This window comes from Periplaneta americana, chromosome 1, assembly GCF_040183065.1.
Source record: "Periplaneta americana isolate PAMFEO1 chromosome 1, P.americana_PAMFEO1_priV1, whole genome shotgun sequence".
Classification (NCBI taxonomy): Eukaryota; Metazoa; Arthropoda; class Insecta; order Blattodea; family Blattidae; genus Periplaneta; species Periplaneta americana.
This window is the reverse complement of record NC_091117.1, coordinates 121,550,090-121,572,691: the sequence shown is the minus strand read 5'-3', so window position 1 is coordinate 121,572,691 and position 22,602 is coordinate 121,550,090. Positions and strand designations below refer to the sequence as shown.

The 22,602-nt window shown below is 36.7% G+C and overlaps 1 protein-coding gene and 1 long non-coding RNA gene across 3 annotated transcripts in view; one reads left to right on the top strand and one right to left on the bottom strand.

Moving 5' to 3' along the window:
* The window catches only part of LOC138700141 (uncharacterized), a 129,135-nt gene that overhangs the window by 96,248 nt on the left and 10,285 nt on the right, over positions 1-22,602 (top strand). Inside the window, exons 1-4 of one of the 2 annotated variants that reach the window (XM_069826509.1) lie at positions 6,595-6,954; positions 12,705-14,786; positions 20,529-20,612; positions 21,310-21,426. In XM_069826509.1, the coding sequence (XP_069682610.1) occupies positions 6,804-6,954; positions 12,705-14,786; positions 20,529-20,612; positions 21,310-21,426 (2,434 nt within the window). In that variant the 5' untranslated portion in view covers positions 6,595-6,803. Of the gene's footprint in view, positions 1-6,594; positions 6,955-12,704; positions 14,787-20,528; positions 20,613-21,309; positions 21,427-22,602 lie in introns of those variants that run through there. The other variant, XM_069826520.1, reaches the window with a different exon arrangement.
* LOC138700197 (uncharacterized) overlaps positions 19,167-22,602 on the bottom strand; it is a 118,838-nt gene continuing 115,402 nt past the window's right edge. Inside the window, exons 5-6 of the long non-coding RNA XR_011332298.1 lie at positions 20,439-20,575; positions 19,167-20,231 (exon numbers count right to left, since the gene is read on the bottom strand). This is a non-coding gene — a long non-coding RNA (uncharacterized lncRNA). The remainder of the gene's footprint in view (positions 20,232-20,438; positions 20,576-22,602) is intronic.

Below are 22,602 nucleotides of genomic sequence, written 5' to 3'. Positions count from 1 at the left end.
CCAGCTAATCTATTTATGTTTACAATCCTCTATTACATAAATGTTATAAACGAAGTGTTTAATTTAATTAATGACCATGTTATTACTGTTTTCTCTTTCTGAAACGTAATCTTCTTCCTTTAATACAATACTGTAAGTAATTTAGAAAAGATAGAATTGTTCAGTGACCTTATTTTTCTGTTTTGTGTTGTTAATTAATGAATTGTATTCTGTGATATCTCATATCTTTGTGATAGAAAAACTATGAAAACAATCTTATAAAAAAAACAATATTATTTTATATTTAAAAAAATGATTAATCATCAAATAAATAAATAAGTAAATGGTTAAATGAATAATTTAAAAGCAGATAAATCAAGTACTTAATCAAAACTAGGACATACATAACTAAACAAACAAATTCATAAATATAAATAAATTAAATGAATAAATAATCATATAAAGTTGTAAATTAATAGTTTAACCAAATAAAAATTGATAATAAAGAAACTAAATAAAATAAGGACTCGGTAAAATTGTGGTCTGGCTGAGACTGAAATGAGCGGGGTTGGGGCTCATTTCATTAAATAAAATTTAAAAGAAATTGTGTGAATGGAGCCGGTAGTAATACGAGATGCAACAAGGTTATACGCGCCTTCTATACTCGAGGTTGCCGGTTCGATCCCGGCCGAGATCGATGGCATTTAAGTGTGTGTAAATGCGATAAGCTCACGTCAGTAGATTTACTCGCAAGTAAAAGAACTCCTGCGGGACAAAATTCCGGCACACTGGCGACGCTGATATAACCTCTGCAGTTGTGAGCGTTGTTAAATAAACCATGATTTAATTTTAATTTAGCATAGACAGTAAGGAGAGGGAGATAATAAGATCAGTGGTTGTTGCGATCAAGAGGCAAAAGAGAAATGTCTTACTTACGACTTTTAATAAACCCGGAGGTTCACTGCCGCTCTCACATAAGCCCGCCATCAGTCCCTATCCTGAGCAAGATGAATCCAGTCTCTACAGTAATCATATCCCACCTTCTTCAAATCCAATTTAATATTACTCTCCCATCTATGTCTCAGCTTCCCCAAAGGTCTTTTTCCCTCCAGTATCCCAACTAACAGTCTATATACATTTCTGGATTCGCCCATACGTGCTACATATTCTGCCCATCTCAAACATCTGGATTTAATGTTTCTAATTATGTCAGGTGAAGAACAAAATGCATCCGGTTCTGCGTTATGTAACTTTCTCTACTCTCCTGTAACTTAATCCCTGTTAGCCCCAAATATTTTCCTAAGCACCTTATTCCCTAACACCCTTAACCTCTGTTTCTCTCTCAAAGTGAGAGTCCAAGTTCACAACCATACAGAACAGCCGATACTAACTGTTTTATAAATTCTGACTTCAGCTTTTTTGAGAGTTGACTGGATGACAAAAGCTTCTCAACCTAATAATAGCAGACATTTCCCCTATTTATTCTGCGTTTAATTTCCTCCGAGTGTCATTTACATTTGTTACTGTTGCTGTATTTGAATTTTTCCACCTCTTCAACGGATAAATTACCAATTTTTATATTTCCATTTCGTACTATGTTCTAGTCACGAGACATAATTATATACTTTGTCTTTTCGGGATTTATTTCGAAACGTATCTCTTTACTTGCTTCAAGTCTTTTCCCTAATAATTTATGGATTTTATAATACGTCTAGACGACACCAGCAGTGATAACTGTGATGATGATGATGATGATGATGATGATGATGATGATGAAGATGAAGGGAAGAGGAGGAGGAAGAAGAAGAATATTGATAATGACTGTATGTGAAAGTGAACTTTTTGGAAACCCAACAACTACAGACCTGTGCTTCTACTTGAAAGACTTTACGTATCGCTTACGGCTCACGGCCAGATACGAATATTGTAATAATTGGAGTTGTGATCATACTGTATAGCACACAGAAGAAGAAAAATGTAATTTATTTATGTTTGATATTTTGTGAAACCATATACTTTCACCTACCATATCCAATGGAATGCACTGAAATTAAATACAGTACCGAATGATGTTTTTGTAACTGTACGTACAACTGTTGCAGCAACGTCAGGTAGCCAGCAGATAGTTACGGGGCAGTGAGACAGCACTAGGGAACCCAGGTGCCTAGATAAGTTGCGCGGACAATACTCCTGGTTTCAGTATTAAAAGTGTCTTTTCCTACATTTGCAAATCACCATGACCTTTGATAACAGCAACTTGACCAAAAGTTTCAGCTTTCAGCATTATCTTTGAAAATGTTGAAATTTTCAATTTTTTTGTGTCGAGTGTTTGATGAGCTAATTCTTTGAAATCAGTAAAGCTCTCTTGAATCATTACAGAAAATGGTTGTTTGACTCTTGCTTGTGTGATTATACGCATGAGATTCATGTGTGTATCTGCCTTACATTTGCGTTTTCGCTTCTCTATGTGGCCAAGCCACGGTCACAACTAAGGGATGTGTGACCTCTTACCGGAAATTTATGAATAATGTCCTTAAATTTACCATTTGCCATATACATTGCAATCAATACCTGATTTTTGTTCTGGCTTGCACAGTTATCAGACAATAAAATCAGCTTTTCCTTATCTGTTGTAAGTGTACTCAAATATTTGTGGAGACAATGGGCTACTTCCAGGGATCCTCTACCTCCTACAGTTTCTATCCAGAGGCACATTGTTCCCATGCCTGTACCTTCGTCATGTATACCAAGGTTGCAACAAGCAATCTGCCACGAATAGTAACATTTCTGAGTGCATCAGACTTGGAAGATACATCTGCTGCTGCATATCAAATGAAATCACAATGGTATGTCCAGACGAATTCGCATTTTCTGTATCAGCAGACATGGCATTTGAGGCTGCTTCAGCTTGTCTATGGTGGAACTCTCTCATAACAGAAGCTTCCTTATCACCTGTTTTCATTTGCATAGTAAGGCGATCACAAGTTGAGCATGCGTCTATTCGTCGTCGAGCAAAGGAAAGATTAAATTGCGCTAAGAAAATTTCATTGTACCACTGACGACTAACTGGAGGCTTCATGTCGCCATGACAATACTTTTCCAAAAATGAGCGATACATCCTGCTTACATTCAAGTCTGGGGATAAGAACATCTTCTGTGGATTCTTGCTTCGAGAGTAGTGAAAGACTTTATATGTTCCATGATCTTCTCTCTCCATCCTTGATTTCTAAGAATTGTGTGAGCTCCACGCCTATTATCTTTACAGTCCATTTCACCTCTTACAATTTTTTCCCATATTAGTAGAACTCTTCTTGCAGTAATACCAAATGTATTGCAGAATGTTTTAAGACAGATTCTTACCTCACTTCCTCCACGAAGAAGAAGATAGTAGTGAAAAGAGTGCTGCCTTCTACTTTCACCTGGGTGCTCATATTTACCATGTCTTCTCCATTTGATGGCCTGGGGATGCATGAGTCGAAACAAATAAGCCTGCTGCTTGGAGTATTCTCGCATTTCTTGGAACTGCCTAAACTGTCCTTTTCGATATTCTAGTCGAAGGCTGCTGCATGATAGTTTACATTTACAGTTCACCTACAATACAGTAAAATAGAATATACATTTTAGCACATATAAATGTGCCACTTATTGCTCTTAATAATAATAATAATAATAATAATAATAATAATAATAATAATAATAATCTTTAATAAAGCACTGTTTAGTTTAGAATTCCAAACTGATTGTTAACTCTGTAAATACATAACTTCAAATACTGTACAGGATAAAGTAAAATTAAGGTATGAAAACATTGGTAACTTTAGATTCATATTTTCGACATGCCTTTTTGATTATGAAAATGAATGTGAGAAGTATATTGTTTCTTACCTAAACTCGTTCCTGTCATTTTGGAACAATTTTTTTGCTTTTTGGGAAAATTTATTCTTTCCCAGCATTTTTTAAGCGTTTTGTTTGATTTTTTCTCCAATTGTCTTAATTCCTTTTCCTTTTTCTGGAATTTTGTGGATCTGTATTCATGGTTGTAGTAATCGTCACACCACAGTAACAAATACATTCAAACCATTATCAACTCGCAATGAAACACAGGATACAGAGGTCGCGCTTATAGCATATGCACATGTACAGTACATACAACGTTGTGACTTGCACAACCTTAAAGTGCACTACTTTATTACTCGGAGCAGAACTTTATTCATAACCTTTCGTAATGTTGTCAAACATGGCGCCTACAACTGATATATGTGAAAAAATAGATTCTCCCGGTTTCGGCACTTACAACGTTATGGAAATGCACACTTCAAATATTCATGTTAAATTATTGCACTTTCATAACGTCTTGAACTGGCAAATCTCCTCAATTCTTGAAATTAGTTTATACAGATATTTTGATAGCTTGCATGTTCGAATGTGTTGAAATAAGTAGATTTTAACGATGATAAAAACAGTATGTTCTTCCGTCTTTTGGGGTTTAAACACCAGCTGTTACAAACCGCGTACAAAAGTATCAACCAAGATATACGAGTATGTGCAGAGATGGAAAGAAATTGGCTCTCCCTTATTGTTTCACTTACATGTGCAGTAAACAAGAGCCCTTGTATATATGCTACTTGTCGTGCGAAATTGTTGCTTACATACAGGTGAACCCCCATCAAGACTCGCTCCATGAAAGAATTTCGAGAAGACTACGTAAGCACTCAGTGCGAAGGTCTATGAGAATGCGCAGCACTTCTTTTTGATTACGATGTTGTTGAGACAGGCCGTTCGCTCTTTGTACTGCTTAACATTTTCTTGTAACGTTAATGGATCAGTCCTGGAAATGAAAAGTGCTGTAGTTTTAACTGTATAGACAGACAGACAGACAGACAGACAGACAGACAGAGAGACAAACTCGTTTCATAATATTCTTATAGTTGCTTTATAGCAAAGAATGAAGAACATGTCCAGTTATTACGTTTAACATATGCAAATGCAAATATGAAATAGGCCTATATACAGAATTAACACCTTAATAACAAATTATACAATGGAATATGATTACCATTTCATATTATTAAAATATTTACACATTAGCGTGAAATGTCAAGAATTCATCTACAGAACAGAAAGTGTGAGATATTAAGTAATTTTTTAGTTTTATCTTAAATAATGCAGAGTTTTGGTTATGATTTTTAATGTCTTCAGGAAGATTATTGAACATTTTTATTGCCATGTAACGTAACCCTATTTCCCTTCGATAAATTTGATGATGGTACATGAAAATCATTCTTTCTGCGGGTATTTATACTATGTATGGCTGAATTAGTCAGAAAATTTTCTTTATTACAATAGAGGAAACTTATTAAAGAGTATATAATATACTGATTTGTTAAGGTCATAATCTCTAATTTTTTTAAAATGGTCTACACCAATGGTCGTCAGCACTCGCTGAAATGGTAAATGAGCTGTCCCCTGTGCCCAGTCGTGCAGCAGGAAGAGGTAGGGAGCATACCCGCTAGCAGATACGATTGCACTATAGTACAGTGTGTTTCTCTGCAGGTAAGAGATGCTAGTCCCAGGGTGCTGTAAGCTGATGACCACTGGTCTACACTCTACACGATTTTCTAGGCTTTGCTCGACTATTATTCTAATTGCTCTTTTTTGTAATATATTTTTACTATCTGCAGAATTTCTCCAAAATATTATTCCGTAGGACGTAAGTATGTTTTTGTGGTGTGCGCAACAAATACAGAAAGGCGAGAATAAGATTATTCCAGTATTCATATTAAAAAGTGTAACGTACAAACATTTACAATATGGATAATTAATACTATCACTGGGCAATTCCGCAAAGCATAACCTTTGGAAAATATTGTCTGAGCGGTAGTTATGTGTTGTACTGACCACCATGGGGACTTACAATGCGTAGGCCTACCCATCTTTAGTGTCAGCCCAAAGACAAGTGCACAGCACATAAAATAATCTTCACACGCAATTTTTTATCCACGTCAAATGTGAGCTCTGCTAGACATATTTTCACTCAGGGATACCAAGACTCAAAGGGCTTTCGTGGCACAATCAAAATTACTCCATGTCTACCTGTATGCCCGCGCTCCACACGAATATGAAAATTGAAGTTAAAACTTTTTTCGTCACAATTATATTAATTCTATAATTACTACTTTAATAAATTATATTCAGTTCACGATTTTTCATTTGTATTGTTTCACAACTTCTCTTATCACTGCATAATTTAATAATATTGAAGTGTCGGTTTGATTAATCTTGATAGTTTAACTTCACCTTGTTCCTATTTCGCATCTAGGTATTGCGCAAACTGAAAATTAATTAATGGTATTTGTGAATTTAAAAATGGTGTCGTTCTAATAATCTTATTGTTAATGTAGACAGAACTTGTTTATTTTTAGTAATAATGTTAATTTTTCATATTCAGTATTTCAATGACGTAACTTTAATCTTAAATCATTCTGGAAGACTAACTTTCTTGGTGTCATTTTCGATAAAGATCTTAGTTCTCTTTTCATGTTGATGACCTTTGTAATGCTTTAGACTCAATAAGGGGGGCAAAGGCTAATTGGGATTTCCCAGTCTCTAATTGGGTCAAAAACCCTGATGGAACTGATATTTAAACCATTGCGGTGAATTTCGGTGAAGTCCGGAGGGCCTAATTAGTCAAATCCACTCTCCTCACCTCCACGCTGGGGCCCCCTGGGATCTTCTAAGATGCGAAAGAGAGAGTGGTATGCGGAAAGCAATGGGAAGCTTCCGCATTTATATATATCCCAAGAAGATATTGGAATTAAGATTGCATGATGAGTCATTCCCTGGTAAAAAATTCCGGACGTAAACTATCCCCCCAATCGGATGTCCGGGAGGGGGATACTGGGGAAGGACGATTCATGACGGAGCCTACAGGAGAGAAGAAAAGAAGACTGACTACTGGAACGCCTCTCGTTTCAGGTGAGTTGGAAAGCTTGAAGTAAGTAATGAAAAGAAACAGAGTGGATGTGATGAGAATATCAGAAGTGAGGTGGGAAGATAGTGGTTAGTAAAATGTAGCATGAGTTACAACAACTATTTCAACAATAAATCACAAATCACGAATTATATTCCCGATGGCTGTTTACTGCTATAAAGAATGTTCCTAAATTCAATAAATGAACCGAAAAAAAACTTTATTTTTTGTTTTAGTATCTTGAAAAGTTCATAAATGTGTCTAAATGCAACGTGAGTTACTGTGGAATGACCCGAATCTAGTATTATTACGACGTATAACTTTTGTAATTGTATTAATTGTAGACTGCCTGAGTGGCAGAAAAGGCCTCAGGGTCTAACTCTGCCAAGTAAAATAAAATATATTATTATTGGTAACAGTAGTAGTAATACATTGAAATTCTTCGCCAGTGTGTTGAAGAAGAATGTCAGCAGATACAATAGCCAGTAAGATGGTACATGATGCGTTGCTTAGAAGTCTTTATTTTAAATCCTGGTGGCTATTTTAGCACTATCTACAGAATTATGCATGGTCTTCGTAAGCAAAGATGTAAAAATAAACATTCATTAACTAAAAATTGCCTGTAATGAAAAACAGAGCGAAAATGATTGCATGTATGCATATAGCTTCTAGTCACAAGCTTATAGTTTTGGAAATTTTAAAACTGGAACGTAATCCCTCTCTCTTATAGCATTTTGGTAATTGCTGGTACATCCAGGCACATAGACACACTATATTTATGAGCCGTATGTAAATAAAAGAATGTAGATAAATTAGGTTTTTTAATAAAAGTAAAAAGTACTTCTATTTCAGTTCATTGAATTTATTTTTGTTTGAGATTTATACGACATGCTTTAGAAGTAATCGTTACTACGTTCTTCAGCTTTTGATTCATTTTCAAACTTCACTTTCATGATTTACTTATTGTTGATAGTTTGATAACTACAATAAGGTTCAAAAAGAATGGGCCGGTGACAAATGTGTAAATAAGTTCCAGAAACAGAATAGTGTGCATGCCCGTCTCCTTGAAGTTCCAGTTCACAAGATGACACAATTAAACCATATAAATGTGTTGTATTTTGTTCTAAAATATTTTATAAAATAAAACAAAGGGTTGATTCTAGCTGCATCAGAGTCTCTGAAGAGTGAAATAGCAATAACATTGATAAATACTAAATCTATTGAAACGAGGTACAAAAGTATCGAAAATGAATGAGAAAGCAAATAATACGCTGCATTAAACCATGGGCCATTGTACCGTAGATGATTTAAGCATGGGTCTAAACCTGATAGCAGTGATTAAGAGAGGTTCGAATCTCCATTAGTCTTAATTTTTTTACATTATAAATTTACCATAATAAGTTTTTCATAAACACCATTTTCAAAAGTACCAATAGGCGACATCGCCTGGAAGTCGATTGAATGTTTAGTAAATAGCACAACCTCTCCCCTGAGCAACACTCCTGTCTGTTAATAAAACTGTCTGTATTTATATCTGATTTATAGTTTTTAAAAATATGTTTAACTACAACATTAAAACATGTTACCATTGTAAACATAGAATTTAGTTTTATTTGTTTTAATAATGGCAATATTGAAGTGATACTCAGTAGCGGCTCGCCGTAAAAAAAATAGGTGAAGTGCTTTTCACATACACAAATGCATAACAGTTTTACCAATATAATGAGTAGGCCTACTATTCGTAAACTGCGTACAATTTTAATAGGTTTAGAACACATGCAAACAGGAAAATTAATTAATTTCAGGACTCACTCAATTTCTTGCATACCAAGTCAATCCTCCTATCTTTTAAAGCAGTAAACCTGTTCGATGATGTCTTCATAAAATGTCTGACTAACTGAGAGTGGACAGTATATCTCTATGCAAAGCTATGGGGCTAATGAGGAAAATCTCTCCTGTGATGTAGCATTCCGAGTGAAATTTTTAATCTCATCAAACAGAAAATATTCTTGCATCGATTTTTTTTAACTTATTTTATACAACTTCTCTATTTTCTTAGCACTTTTTAAAACAAAGAACAAATGGAACTGTAGGTCGTCCAGAACTTAAAACATCTTTCTTATCCTTATGTATAAGTCTACAAAACAGCATTTCTAATAAATAATAAAACGTGTTATTTTCGGGATACATATTTCACACTCATTTATCAATATTTTCTATGTACTGGTATCTAAGTATTTGTATAATAGCACTAGTGATTAAACATATAATATGCGCTATGATGTAGGATTAATACACTATATAGACTTATCACTAATATTCGCTAAATACATTAAATAATAAGTTAATATATACGTACACAGTATTAAGCTACACGTTTACATTTATGCGCGCGTTAAACTTTCAAATACAAGAGCTTGAACAAAACTGGCAAGCTCATGGTAAGAAATAATACACGCTGCGGAAAACAACTTTTAAACTTTGCGAATGTATGTTGGGTGTATTTCTGATAAAATAACATAAGAGCTAGCTAATTTACCACAGCAGGGGTGGCTGCTTCTACACAAGGAATGAAGATAGTATTCTCGAGTCAGGTAGTACATACTCTAAAATTTCGCAGCCCTTAAACAATAGCCTCCGGCCTTGGAGACCAGCTGCAACCCTACCCTATCGTCAGATCTGCAAACTGGTTACTCCACATACAACAAATCTGACAGTTCTCCGTAACTGAAAGACTCAGGCCCGATTGTATAAACCATTTAATCTTAGATCAGAGGTTAAATTGATCCTTGTTTCAGCTGAACTTGGAATTTTGTGTTGTATAAAGTCTAATCTGAGATTAATTTGTCTCAAACTAAAGTCAACTTTGACTGAAGAAATTTCTCCGATTAAGTTAGATGATCCAAGTTCAGTTATTTCTTTTCTGTTTGAAATATACGAGTGACAGATTGTGCAAATAAAATATCCATTATTATTAATATTAATAGATATGATAGGTACATTTATATATATTTCTTTCAATTTCTTGCCTTAATACACAAACAATCTTATATTTTATAAGGCTCTATCGTGTTCAGCAATATCAAATAACATAACCTATAATTATATTATGTTTATAACAACCATTAATTATTAACGGATATGATAGGTACATTCATAAATTTTCAATTAACTGTATTACTAAACGAAAATTGTCGTTTTATAAAGCTTTATTATGTTTAGCAGTATCAAACACCATAACATGATAACAACTCGGAGAACAGTAACCTTCTTCTTATTGTCCGCCATTATTTACATTGCACAAAAAACCAGTGTCTCCAACAGAGTTTACGGAAAGTCGTCAAAAAGTAGTTGTAAAGTCGCTAGATTTCTCATTATCGACAAAGAAAGATTAAATTTTGTCAGTATGGGGTGCTAAAAAGGTCGCTAAATTCCTATTTAAGCAATATAAAAGTTAAAAGAAATTGTTGTTGAAAAAGAGTTGAAGTCGCTAGATTGGCAACAATGAACAAACCTGTCCGCGCATCACGTTTTTCACCTGTTTATGCGATGTTGCCAAATCCTTTTCACGTGAACTTAGATTTCATTTGAAACAAGGTAATTTGATCGCAGGAAAGTTTTATACAATAGAAGAAGTGTCTGAACTCGGTTCACTTTTCGATCTTCGATCAAAGTTGATCTTTAGTCAGGGAGATTTATACAATTGGGCCTCAGAAATGCACTTCACTCATACAATCTTTCTTTAGTACGTGACGTCACGTTACCATGGAAACCAAGTGCTGTATGAGCATGGGAGCCCAAATAATTTCACCTTTACAGTATTGTAAGTTCCAATAGACACCGATCGGCGCTCGTAACTGTTGACATTCTATTCAGCAGACGGTTACAGATACTATTTATACAACTAAACACTATTCATAACGACTGAAAATAAAACTTTTTTTTTTACTTTAGAAATATGGTACCGGTAATAACTAGAATTAATTATTAGTACGAGATAAAATTGTGTTTTACGCGTAAATAGGTGAAGTCGCACTTCACCTACTTCACCTGAATAACCGCCCCTGGTGATACTGTTTAGCATTCTTCAATTTGTTCGTATTGGAGTTTAGCTTTCTGTATCGTCCTTATTGAAGGGTTCAGAACCATAATGGGCCAAGAGCCATATAATAAAAACGTAGACAACAAGGGTTAAAACTAAGTTATTACAATAATTCAATGAAAACATATAGCAAGTAATATGAAGTATGCATAATAAAATTAAATTATATCTCAATATTCATTAAACTATGGTATTCACTTAACTTTAACTCTCGCTTTCACCGTTTTTAATAAATGGCGCTTGGCCCACTATGGTTCTGAATCCTTCAATTCCTGGTCGACCGCGCATCTCTGCAAGGTAAGAGGACGCCATCTTAATCAGAGAAGTTGAAAACCACTTCTTTCTAAATGCCTTTGATTTGAAGATGGCGTCCAACTTTTCAACCGTGAGGAGACATTTTAGAGAGTATGGCATAAGGTCTCGTCGAACTGCGACGAAAGAACATTTGAAAATGAATCATGTCGTGGACCTTCTAGCTTACGCTACTATTTGGCAGGACTTCGACTGGAGAATGTCATTTTGTCCGACGAGGTAGATGTCTTCAGTAGCACTTATGTCCTGCCCGTGTGTATCGTATGGATGACCACCGATATAATGAACGTTCGTGGGACGACTTCACAGGCCGGGTCGCGTGAGCGTTGCGATGTCAAACACTGGAGCAGAGCCTCTAGAACGCATGCATGGTCGGTTTACGACAGATGTGTATGAATAAATTTGGCAAATATAATGATTCCTTCCGCCCGAGAATGGTATCCAGACGGAACACTTGTGTTCCAGCAGGAAAACCATCAGATACACACCGCCAATCGCATTTAAAGATGGTTTACGAAGAGGTCTGATGTCGACATGCTCGAATGTCCTTGGATTTTTCACCTGATATGAATCCGATTGAAAATGTGTGGCATAGATTGAAAATGATCTTACGCTCTAATTGGGCAGAACCACCCTTACGAACAGCAGACAAATTATGGAACAGAGTAGCTACTAGATGCGTGGGAGGAGGTGGTCACGGATGTAGACCTATTACGTAATCTTTTGGACTCCATGTCGCGCTGAATGAGGGCAGTTGTTGATGCAAGTGGATTATGGAGAAATACTAGTCCCTACCACAGACCTTTTTTTTGTTTATATATGTTTTTGTATAATTTTTGTTAATTTATATTTGATGTACTTCTAATGTTTGAGGAGGCAAACAAACTATTAATTTTGCATACTGATCAGGTTGTGCCTAATAGTAGCCCACAAATAATAGGATATAATATGTTTGCAAGACTTGCATAACCAAGTTTATTAACAAATTCCACTAACACTTGTCATTAAACATATAAAATAATACAACATAAAAATCATCCCTCCCGGGAAGCGAACTTACAACTCTGGTTCCGAAATCAGAAACATTACCCCTACATTGTAGACGGATCATTATCAAAGAATCAACCGGAACAAACATCAGAGCATTGCCTTCGAACGAAATGAATTTACTCGTGTGAACCTGACTTTAAAAACTATTTGAACTACCAAGTGTCGGCCCATTTTATTTTAATCCAATTGTACATGTTGTCATTTTTACTTAATATGCCCTATTCATCCTAGTCATTAGCTAGAAATCAGTGTGATAACGACGATTTCAACCAAGAATAATATTGCTTTCAGCTGGACCAGCAGAGAAGATGAAGACGACCGCAGCGACGCAGACGAGCGATCACTGCTTGCAGTCCGAAGTGATCCAGATGGACGCAACCACTCAAACGAGCGACCACTACTTACAAACCGAAGTGATACAGGCGGACGCAGACACACAGACGAGCGACCATTACTTACAGACCGAAGTGATACAGACGGACGCAGGCACACAGACGAGCGACCACTACTTACAGACCGAAGTGATACAGACGGACGCAGGCACACAGACGAGCGACCACTACTTACAGACCGAAGTGATACAGACGGACGCAGACACACAGACGAGTGATCGCTACTTACAGACCGAAGTGATACAGACGGGCGCAGACACACAGACGAGCGACCACTACTTACAGACCGAAGTGATACAGATGGACGCAGGCACACAGACGAGCGACCACTACTTACAGACCGAAGTGATACAGACGGACGCAGACACACAGACGAGTGATCGCTACTTACAGACCGAAGTGATACAGACGGACGCAGACACACAGACGAGCGACCGCTACTTACAGACCGAAGTGATACAGACGGACGCAGACACACAGACGAGCGACCATTACTTACAGACCGAAGTGATACAGACAGACGCAGGCACACAGACGAGCGACTACTACTTACAGACCGAAGTGATACAGACAGACGCAGGCACACAGACGAGCGACCACTACTTGCAGACCGAAGTGATACAGACGGACGCAGGTACACAGACGAGCGACCATTACTTACAGACCGAAGTGATACAGACAGACGCAGGCACACAGACGAGCGACCACTACTTACAGACCGAAGTGATACAGACAGACGCAGGCACACAGACGAGCGACCACTACTTACAGACCGAACTGATACAGACGGACGTAGACACACAGACGAGCGACCACAACTTACAGACCGAAGTAATACAGACGGACGCAGACACACAGACAAGCGACCATTACTTACAGACCGAAGTGATACAGACGGACGCAGGCACACAGACGAGCGACCACTACTTACGGACCGAAGTGATACAGACGGACGCAGGCACACAGACGAGCGACCACTACTTACAGACCGAAGTGATACAGACGGACGCAGGCACACAGACGAGCGACCATTACTTGCAGACCAAAGACATTCAGACGGACGTAGTCACACAGAAGAACGATCACTACTTACAGACTGAAGTCATCCAGACGGACGAAGAAACAAAGACGAGCGACCACTACTTACAGACTGAAGTCATCCAGATGGACGCAACATCCGCACAGACGAGCGACCACTACTTACAGACTGAAGTGATACAGACGGACAAAGGAACAAAGACGAGCGACCACTACTTACAGACTGAAGTGATACAGACGGACGAAGAAACAAAGACGAGCGACCACTACTTACAGACTGAAGTGATACAGACGGACGAAGGAACAAAGACGAGCGACCACTACTTACAGACTGAAGTGATACAAACGGACGAAGGAACAAAGACGAGCGACCACTACTTACAGACTGAAATCATCCAGACGGACGCAACATCCACACAGACGAGCGACCACTACTTACAGACTGAAGTGATACAGATGGACGAAGGAACAAAGACGAGCGACCACTACTTACAGACTGAAGTCATCCAGATGGACGCAACATCCGCACAGACGAGCGACCACTACTTACAGAATGAAGTGATACAGATGGACGAAGGAACAAAGACGAGCGACCACTACTTACAGACTGAAGTCATCCAGATGGACGCAACATCCGCACAGACGAGCGACCACTTCTTACAGACTGAAGTAATACAGACGGACGAAGGAACAAAGACGAGCGACCACTACTTACAGACTGAAGTGATACAGACGGACGAAGGAACAAAGACGAGCGACCATTACTTACAGACTGAAATCATCCAGACGGACGCAACATCCGCACAGACGAGCGACCACTACTTACAGACTGAAGTGATACAGATGGACGAAGGAACAAAGACGAGCGACTACTACTTACAGACTGAAGTCATCCAGGAGGACGCAACATCCGCACAGACGAGCGTATCCAGCCCTGTTGAAGGTACAGTAAATTGTTTATATTAGTGGAGAGTATTAATATTTCAAAGGAGGGAAGCAGTAACTAAATACAATTAATATTTAGAAAAAAAATTACCCACTCACCTGTCATTTAAGCTGCAGAACGATTCTCCCGTTTTGTTTGTCTAACTCGTCTATGACGTTTCCGTAAAACCGAGATTGTTGTGGCAGTTTCTTAATAAATGATTTTTCAATTTCAAAACTGCCAACTGTGAGATTCGCTTTTGGCCTATAGAATTTCTCACAAATGCCTTTACACTCTTGAGAATAGAGAGGAAGTAGTGGTAGGAATTGTTAGTGTAAGTTCACGAAATTTGACAACTGCAGAGTAGGCCGCCTCTAGTTTATATTCCTTAATACATTTCAACAACTCACTGAAGCTATTGACACTACTCGCACAAATGCTTTCTTTTACACTGAGCAGTACAGATAATTGGAAACGCAGAGTCACTGCATCAAAGAAACAACATAATTAGCAATAGTTAGTATATCAAAAGCACTTAGGATATGAGCATTGTAATGCTTTGGAAATTTGTGAGTTCCAGTAATTTTAGATAGTCAACATTACTGAACATTTAAGTTAATTGTTCAAGGTTGTTGTCAATAACTACAAAAAATAGTTTGCGACTTCATGTTTCCAAGCTACCGATGTCATGAATATGGACCCTCTTAGCCTATGGTTTGAAATGTCATAATATGATTTTTATACGATTCCAAATATTCGAAAAGCTGTCTCTTTTGCCTTCAATAATTGTCTTGGATTCACCAATTTACTGAATGCAATATACAATGTCATTTGTTTTGCTTTGAAGAACACCAAAAAGAATATCTGTGAAAGAAAATATTGCTCCAAATATATGCGAAAGAAAATTAAATTTGAAATCTGTCTTCAGCAAAGCAAGGTATCCTCTTGAAGAATTAAGAGTTTCTGAATCCCAATTATCAGTTTATTCAACAATATTTTCGAACAGCTAATGAATGGTTCACGATATTCTAAAACAGTCTATACCAGTCTACTATTATAATTTCTGTTCGTCCGAGACACCTTCGGAAGTATTTTCTTCACTAGTTCATCCAAAGCATGCATTCGCTTAAAAAACAGGGAGGAAAATAAAACAAGGCCATTAAGTAACAGAAAGAATATTTATATTTGATCTAAATATTGTCCCAGCCGACTGAAATAGAACTAAATTCAGACGATGAGCAAAGCAATGAACATGGAGAAAACACAGGAAAAATTGTTTTACTCTAGCCTGCAATCCACTCAAGTGATCAGACTACAGCTCCGCCATCATAACCCTGAGCTACTAACTTTAACCACATTCCAGATCTTCTACGATTTGACACATTATGCTATACAAACCCCCAGCAGTTCTATCTGATTAAACATTCCAAAAACCTTTCCTGAACGTTGCCGTCCTTGGTCGGATATATAACGACTACAGATAACTGACTGGCATTCCTTACTTCCGTAATTTCATCCAAGAATATAGTTTTGAATGAACTATCAATAATTTACTTCTTAATATTGTTCAAAGCAACTATGGCAACCGAGGAAATTAGGCCATTTTGGATCAAATTAGAAGTACTGGTACTCTGGAAAACTGTAAATGTTTCTAAATGAAGCGGTAAAATTGAATCATATTTTGCTCTAAAAAAAAAGCAAATCTTTCTTATTAACGAACTCACTTGATTCACTATGTTCTCTAAAGCCAAGTTAGGAAACACGCAATGTCAATTAAGCGTTTCAATATTTCGCGATTATTTTAACAATTCATTGTGCTTTAGACCAGCCCTACCCACTGGGGCCATACAGCGAGAGAAGGGGCAGTGCACGGAGCGTCATACTATTGCTGCCTCCTGAATACGGAGTCGAGATGTGGCGAATGTAGAACTACATTACAATCTGCATCGTGTAGGATAGAGCGTTCGGAGTTTAGAAAATACCATTGGGATATAGCCGCCTTAGCGGAAATCCCCCTCATTGTAATATAATTAAAATAAATTAGTTACGTATTTTCTAACGTATATAAAACCATATAAATAAATTTAAATACATTGTAAGCATTGCTTCAAATATAAACGCTTTATATTACTTATAAATAGACTTGGCCTGTATGTTACTTTATTTGTATTTTCAATAATCGAATAAATGGAATAGATTTACTTGTGTTGTTTATGTACGTTAGAAAATACGTAAATAACTTATTTAAATTATAGTAGAAAGAGGTGGACATCGCTAAGAAAACGACTCTACTCTATACCCAATGGCATTTTCAAAACTCTGATCGCTCTAATAATATGGATTCGAACAATGCAGATTGGAGAGGAGACGCGCAGATTCCTTTACCCAGGATATAGATTGGAAAGAAAAATATTTCTGATTGCTTGATTGGCAAACTTACTCGTGTTGAATTGTATAAGCTCGTGTGGCTTACAGCTGTTTCGGTGCTGCACGCCATCCTCAGAGCTTATACAATTTAACACGAGTAAGTTTGCCAATCAACCAGTCAGTTATATTTAAGTGTTAAAAGTAGTGTACGCAAGATTAAAGATGAAAAATATTTCTTTCTTCAAGTAGATGAACGATCGAGATGCCTGATATGTGGTACTTCCGTGGCCAATATAATGTGGAGCGCCACTATAAAAAAACATGCTAATACCTATGATTTGGTCGTAGAAGAGGGTCGTACAAAAATGACTCAGGATCTTTTCCTTTTAATTGGTTTATTTTACGACGCTTTATCGACTGCTAAAATTGTCTAGCGTTTGAGTGAGATGATAACGACAGCGAAGTGAGTCCAGGTCCAGCGCCGAAAGTTATCTAACATATGTTCTTAATGGGTTGAGGGAAAACCCCGGAAAAATTCTTATCCAGGCAACTTTCCCAACCAGGATTTAAACTCCGGCTCGCTCGTTTCGTGGTCAGACATACTGTTACTTCACAACGGTGGACCTGAGGATCTTGAGGAAACCTCCTTAACCGGAACAAATTTAATTAGTATTAGTAGTGGTGGTCGTGGTGGTGGTGGTAGTAGTAGTAGTAGTAGTAGTAGTAGTAGTAGTAGTAGTAGTAGTAGTAGTAGTAGTAGTAGTAGCAGTAGCAGTACGCTGTTATTAGGCCTAATAGTTGCAATATGTATTATTTCACGTCTCATAGCGCAGACACACCGTTTGCATCCTTTTTTCTAAAATCAACTTTACGACTGACACTTTTCCGAATGAGCATTTCTCCAAATGACTATTTCTTTTACGCGTTCACTGTTTACCGAAATTAATAATCCGATACATTATTCGGATAAATAGTGCCCGTTCTGTGTTACCTACAAGCGCCATAAATTGTTGCTCTTTTCATTTGGGGCAGATCCTGTATAGACGCATCCAGGCTGAAGGTCTAACTATAGGAAGCTTACAACGATATCGAAAACAATGAAGTAAGATTATATACACATATGTTGCTGTCATTAGCATTTGTTCCCCCAGATCATGTAAAACAATTATTCGAAGAACTCAGAGAAGATGCGCCTGACAAGATACTACCTATATACGATACTTTGATTTCCATTAGGCCTACATCAGTGGCCGAAGAGGTAAAGGCAAAACACGACGTGTACCACCGCGCTATAACATCGCATTTGGAATCAATACCAATGAACATTGCAAGTTGAACACCGGACCAACAATGTAAGTGAAGCGCGGCATAATAGATTTCAAATGCTCATCAGCAAGCATCATCAATCATCATCCCTTTATACGGCCTTAGCTGAAATTAAAAAAGAACAAGCAGACACTGAGGTCACGATGCAAGAGTTGAGATTGGAAAGGAAGATAACAGCACAGCCAAGAAAGCAGTACAAAACAGAATAATGGCAATAACACTGGAATACAAAACACAGAAGGAAGAAACCCGCAGTCTGCAGTACTTAAGAAGAATTGGGTACAATTTTAGCTTCTGAAGAGGCATGAAATACAGGCATTCTGTGCTCGTTGATCATGTCCCATCTTTCAAAAAATCAAGCTATAGTCATACTCTGTTTTTATACATCTTCCAACTTACTCCACTCGAATTTATCTTTAACCACTTATAAATATTAAATTCAACTTCCAGAATAGTGCAATAATTCAGTATGTTCTAAATATGAGTTTTTAACAGAGCATAAACTGTAATTTACACTGAAAACGACACAAAGAACACTTATAGCTTCGACATACTTCGCGTATTCGTCACTGGAAGCAAGCTTTCAAAATCATAGTGGGGTGGTCTGACTGCTGGGGTTGCGAGGGAAACAACTGTGTCCTGCCCGTTGCGCGCTGCGTACAGTTTGAAACAAAAGTAACAACACTATGAAATAATAATTTCGTGAAAAATGAAAATAACTTTATTGTTAAATCATAAACATCAGAAACAACGAAGACAATGACAACGACATTTTGATATATTTTAATAGCCTACATCAATTTCTTACACATCCTCAAAATGAACCAACAAAAAGCACATAAACATAGCATTTACATTAGTGATCCTCCACTATCGATCTTACTTTTTTGAGTATCTAACTTGTTACATAGTTCTTCAAACGAATTAATTTTGTTTATTTGTAACCACTTAATTCGTTACGGTACTGTTCAAAGTTCTTAACGTTGTGCCTTCTCATTTCAGGGTTCATTCTTGTTGAGTAATACGATTGCATAATCGTTCCGGTAAGCCTGGAAATATCCTTGGCATATCACTAAGTTTTAAGAAACAGCTATTTCGGAGTATTTCTGCACATTTCTTTCTCTGTCTCTAGAATCATGTAGTAGGTACAAACGTTTACTTCTAAGTGTTTATACACACAACTGAATGCTTTGTTGGCGTGAAGACATTTCGTGGTATATTTTCTAGTCACAAGCTTCTCCTTTTCAGATGGAAATTTGAAAACTGTATAACTGCTCTCAAGTAGAGCACTCTGGTAGGCCTAATTGCTGGTACACTGGCGTTCGAAGAAAGTGTTCGATAATTTTTTCGTGTAAGTGTGGCTTTTTTAGTCATTATTCCTATGAATAGATGGCGAAGATAAGTCAGTGTTGCCAATAGTACATAAATATACCCGTATTATGAAATTCAACACTTCATCCCCCTTGAATGATTGTAAAAAAAAAAACACTACATTTAGCGGAACCGCTATTACCGTCAATTATGAAAATAATTTGTACTTGATCTATATCAATATTTTTCCAAACACTTTTTTACCCGTTCCTGTAATAGATTCACCTATTGAAAAACTAGCAGAACTTGTTCAGAGTTTCTCAATTTGTTATATATTTGGTTCTGACCTATCCGTGGTTAGGACGTTCGCTCACCCTTATGATCAGAAAATTGTAGGCCAGATACCTTTGAACGCCAGTGTACACGCAGACACACAGGCACTCTACATTTAGAAGCCATCTGTAAAAAAAGTATAAGGATAAATTAATTTCATTTTTTAAATAGAATTAAAAAATTACTTTAATTTTAGTTCATTGAATTTATTTTTCTTTAGGGCTATACATGCGTTAGAAATAACTTTACTACGCACATCAACTTTTTATTCCTTTCCAAAATTCACTTTAATAATTTATTAATAGTTTGATGACGTACATATTGTCTACTTACTTGATATGCTACCTATTTATCCTGTTCATTACATTAGCTAACAATTACTTCATTACGACGATTTAAACTCAGAATTGTCTTGCATTTTAGATGTACCCAAAGCGACAGAGAAGGTGATGACGTCGAGAGAACGCTTCCTGGAAAGAATAAGACGTATCAGAGTTAACAGTGAAGGTACAGTAATTGTTTACAGCCTGAAGTGGTGGCGCTTCCAGCTACGCACAAGTTCTATTTTTACTGTAAATAAAAGAATAAGGATAAATTAATTTCATTTTTGAAATAAAATTTAAAAATTGCTTTAATTTCAGTACACTGAATTTATTTTTCTTTATGGGAACACTCTACTTAAAAATTGGAGAAAAAGTGTCATCGAAATGAAAAATTAAATTTCTGCACTAATTTACGTGACAGAACTAAATCAATACGCAAAATTCTTCCCCTATTCATTGAGAAGTCACAGTCAAATGCACAAAGCCAAAAAATAAAAAATGATAATTAAAAGTGATATTTCAATTAATTATTGATTAAAAATATAATTTTTATTTTATTTTGAAAAGTATTGGATCTAATGAGATGAGATTTTGCATGTTAATTTTCCATGTGTATATTAAATTTTTTCTCCAAATTTGAAAAAGATTGGTCAAATAGGAAAAAAGTTCCAAAATATAGCCGAGTGTCCCCTTAAGGCTATACATGCGTTAGAAGTAACTTTACTACGCACTTTAACTTTTTATTCCTTTCCAAAATTCACTTTAATAATTTACTTATATTGTCTACTTACTTAATATGCTACCTATTTATCCTGTTCATTACATTAGCTAACAAACACTTTATTACGACTATTTAAATTCAGAATTTTGTTGCATTTTAGATTTACGCAGAGCGAGAGAGAGAGGTATGATGGAAAGACTCAAAATGACAGGTCACTACCCGTACTACCCGCACCAGAAAAGAATGACACACTTAGACAGAAGTCGCAAAGAAGAAGGTAAAGTAATTGTTTATATCCTGAAGTGGTGGCGCTTCCAGCTGCTCACAAGTTCGATTGCTGGTAGCAAAGAGGAGATTTATGGAGTAGAGCCATTCAGCCAGTTAGTCCAAACCGCTTGTTAATTTGTCGCAGTTCGTAGAACCTGCTGTTAAATATTTGAATTAAGTTCTTTACAGAAAGGAAGAATATTAATTTAAACACAATTCTCTAGCTTTTTAATGTGGCAATAAACATAATGCTAAAATAAACGATAAAATAAACTCGAAACGAATTATTATTACATTCTTGTTTCCTATTCAAGTGTGTAGGCAGTCAGGACAGGAATATGATATTATGCCTGCAGCCTTGAAACACACTTTCGCTTATTTTGGCTGTGGTTTACCCCTATACTTCCCCATTTCAGTGATAATACCGCATACACAATAATGAAACGTAGTAAGTTATTCAAAAAAATAATTAAAAAAAGTAAATGGATTGTTGAGCACATTAATAAAGTACTTCGTTTTCCATTTGTAATATTTCTCTTACAATTTTTTATTCCAATCCAATTAATTATTTTTTCATTAAGAGTATTAACAATACTGAATGCTTTATGGCCGCTGGGTCGGTAGTAGCCAGCATCATATAAGCTGCGCTTATATTTCAATCTAAATCCCAGAACGAAATCATTGTAGTGCAATGAAACGTTAAAGCGGTCGGTCAAGTCTTCTTGGTAGTGGTGGTTGGTTGATGTTTCGAAAAGTAAAGTGTTAAATTGGTAAATACGTAGTACATCACCCATACTTTTTTAGAAAAACCCTGCTGAATTTTTGGTTTACGAAAAATATTCGTCTTTATGGGAAAACTCACTCCCGCCACTGCCTTAGAACAACGTATTATATTTTTCGTGAACCAAAAACACAATACGGCATTGCTACGAAGTGGTGCTGAAATACTGTACATGTTAAATTAACTTAATGTGCGGTAACAGTAGCCTAGATTGTGTGTGTGCAGACGCATCTTCGGATAGTATAGTATTATGTGGAGCATAGGGCTGCAACAAGCAAGGCTAGGTAGAACTACATCTTAGACAGGTAAGATAATATGATATATATGTTTGCAGATGTAGCGAGGTAATCTTCCGCCACTCTGATGTCTGCCAGTGCACAGACGAAGTGTCGGAAGTCTACCCCC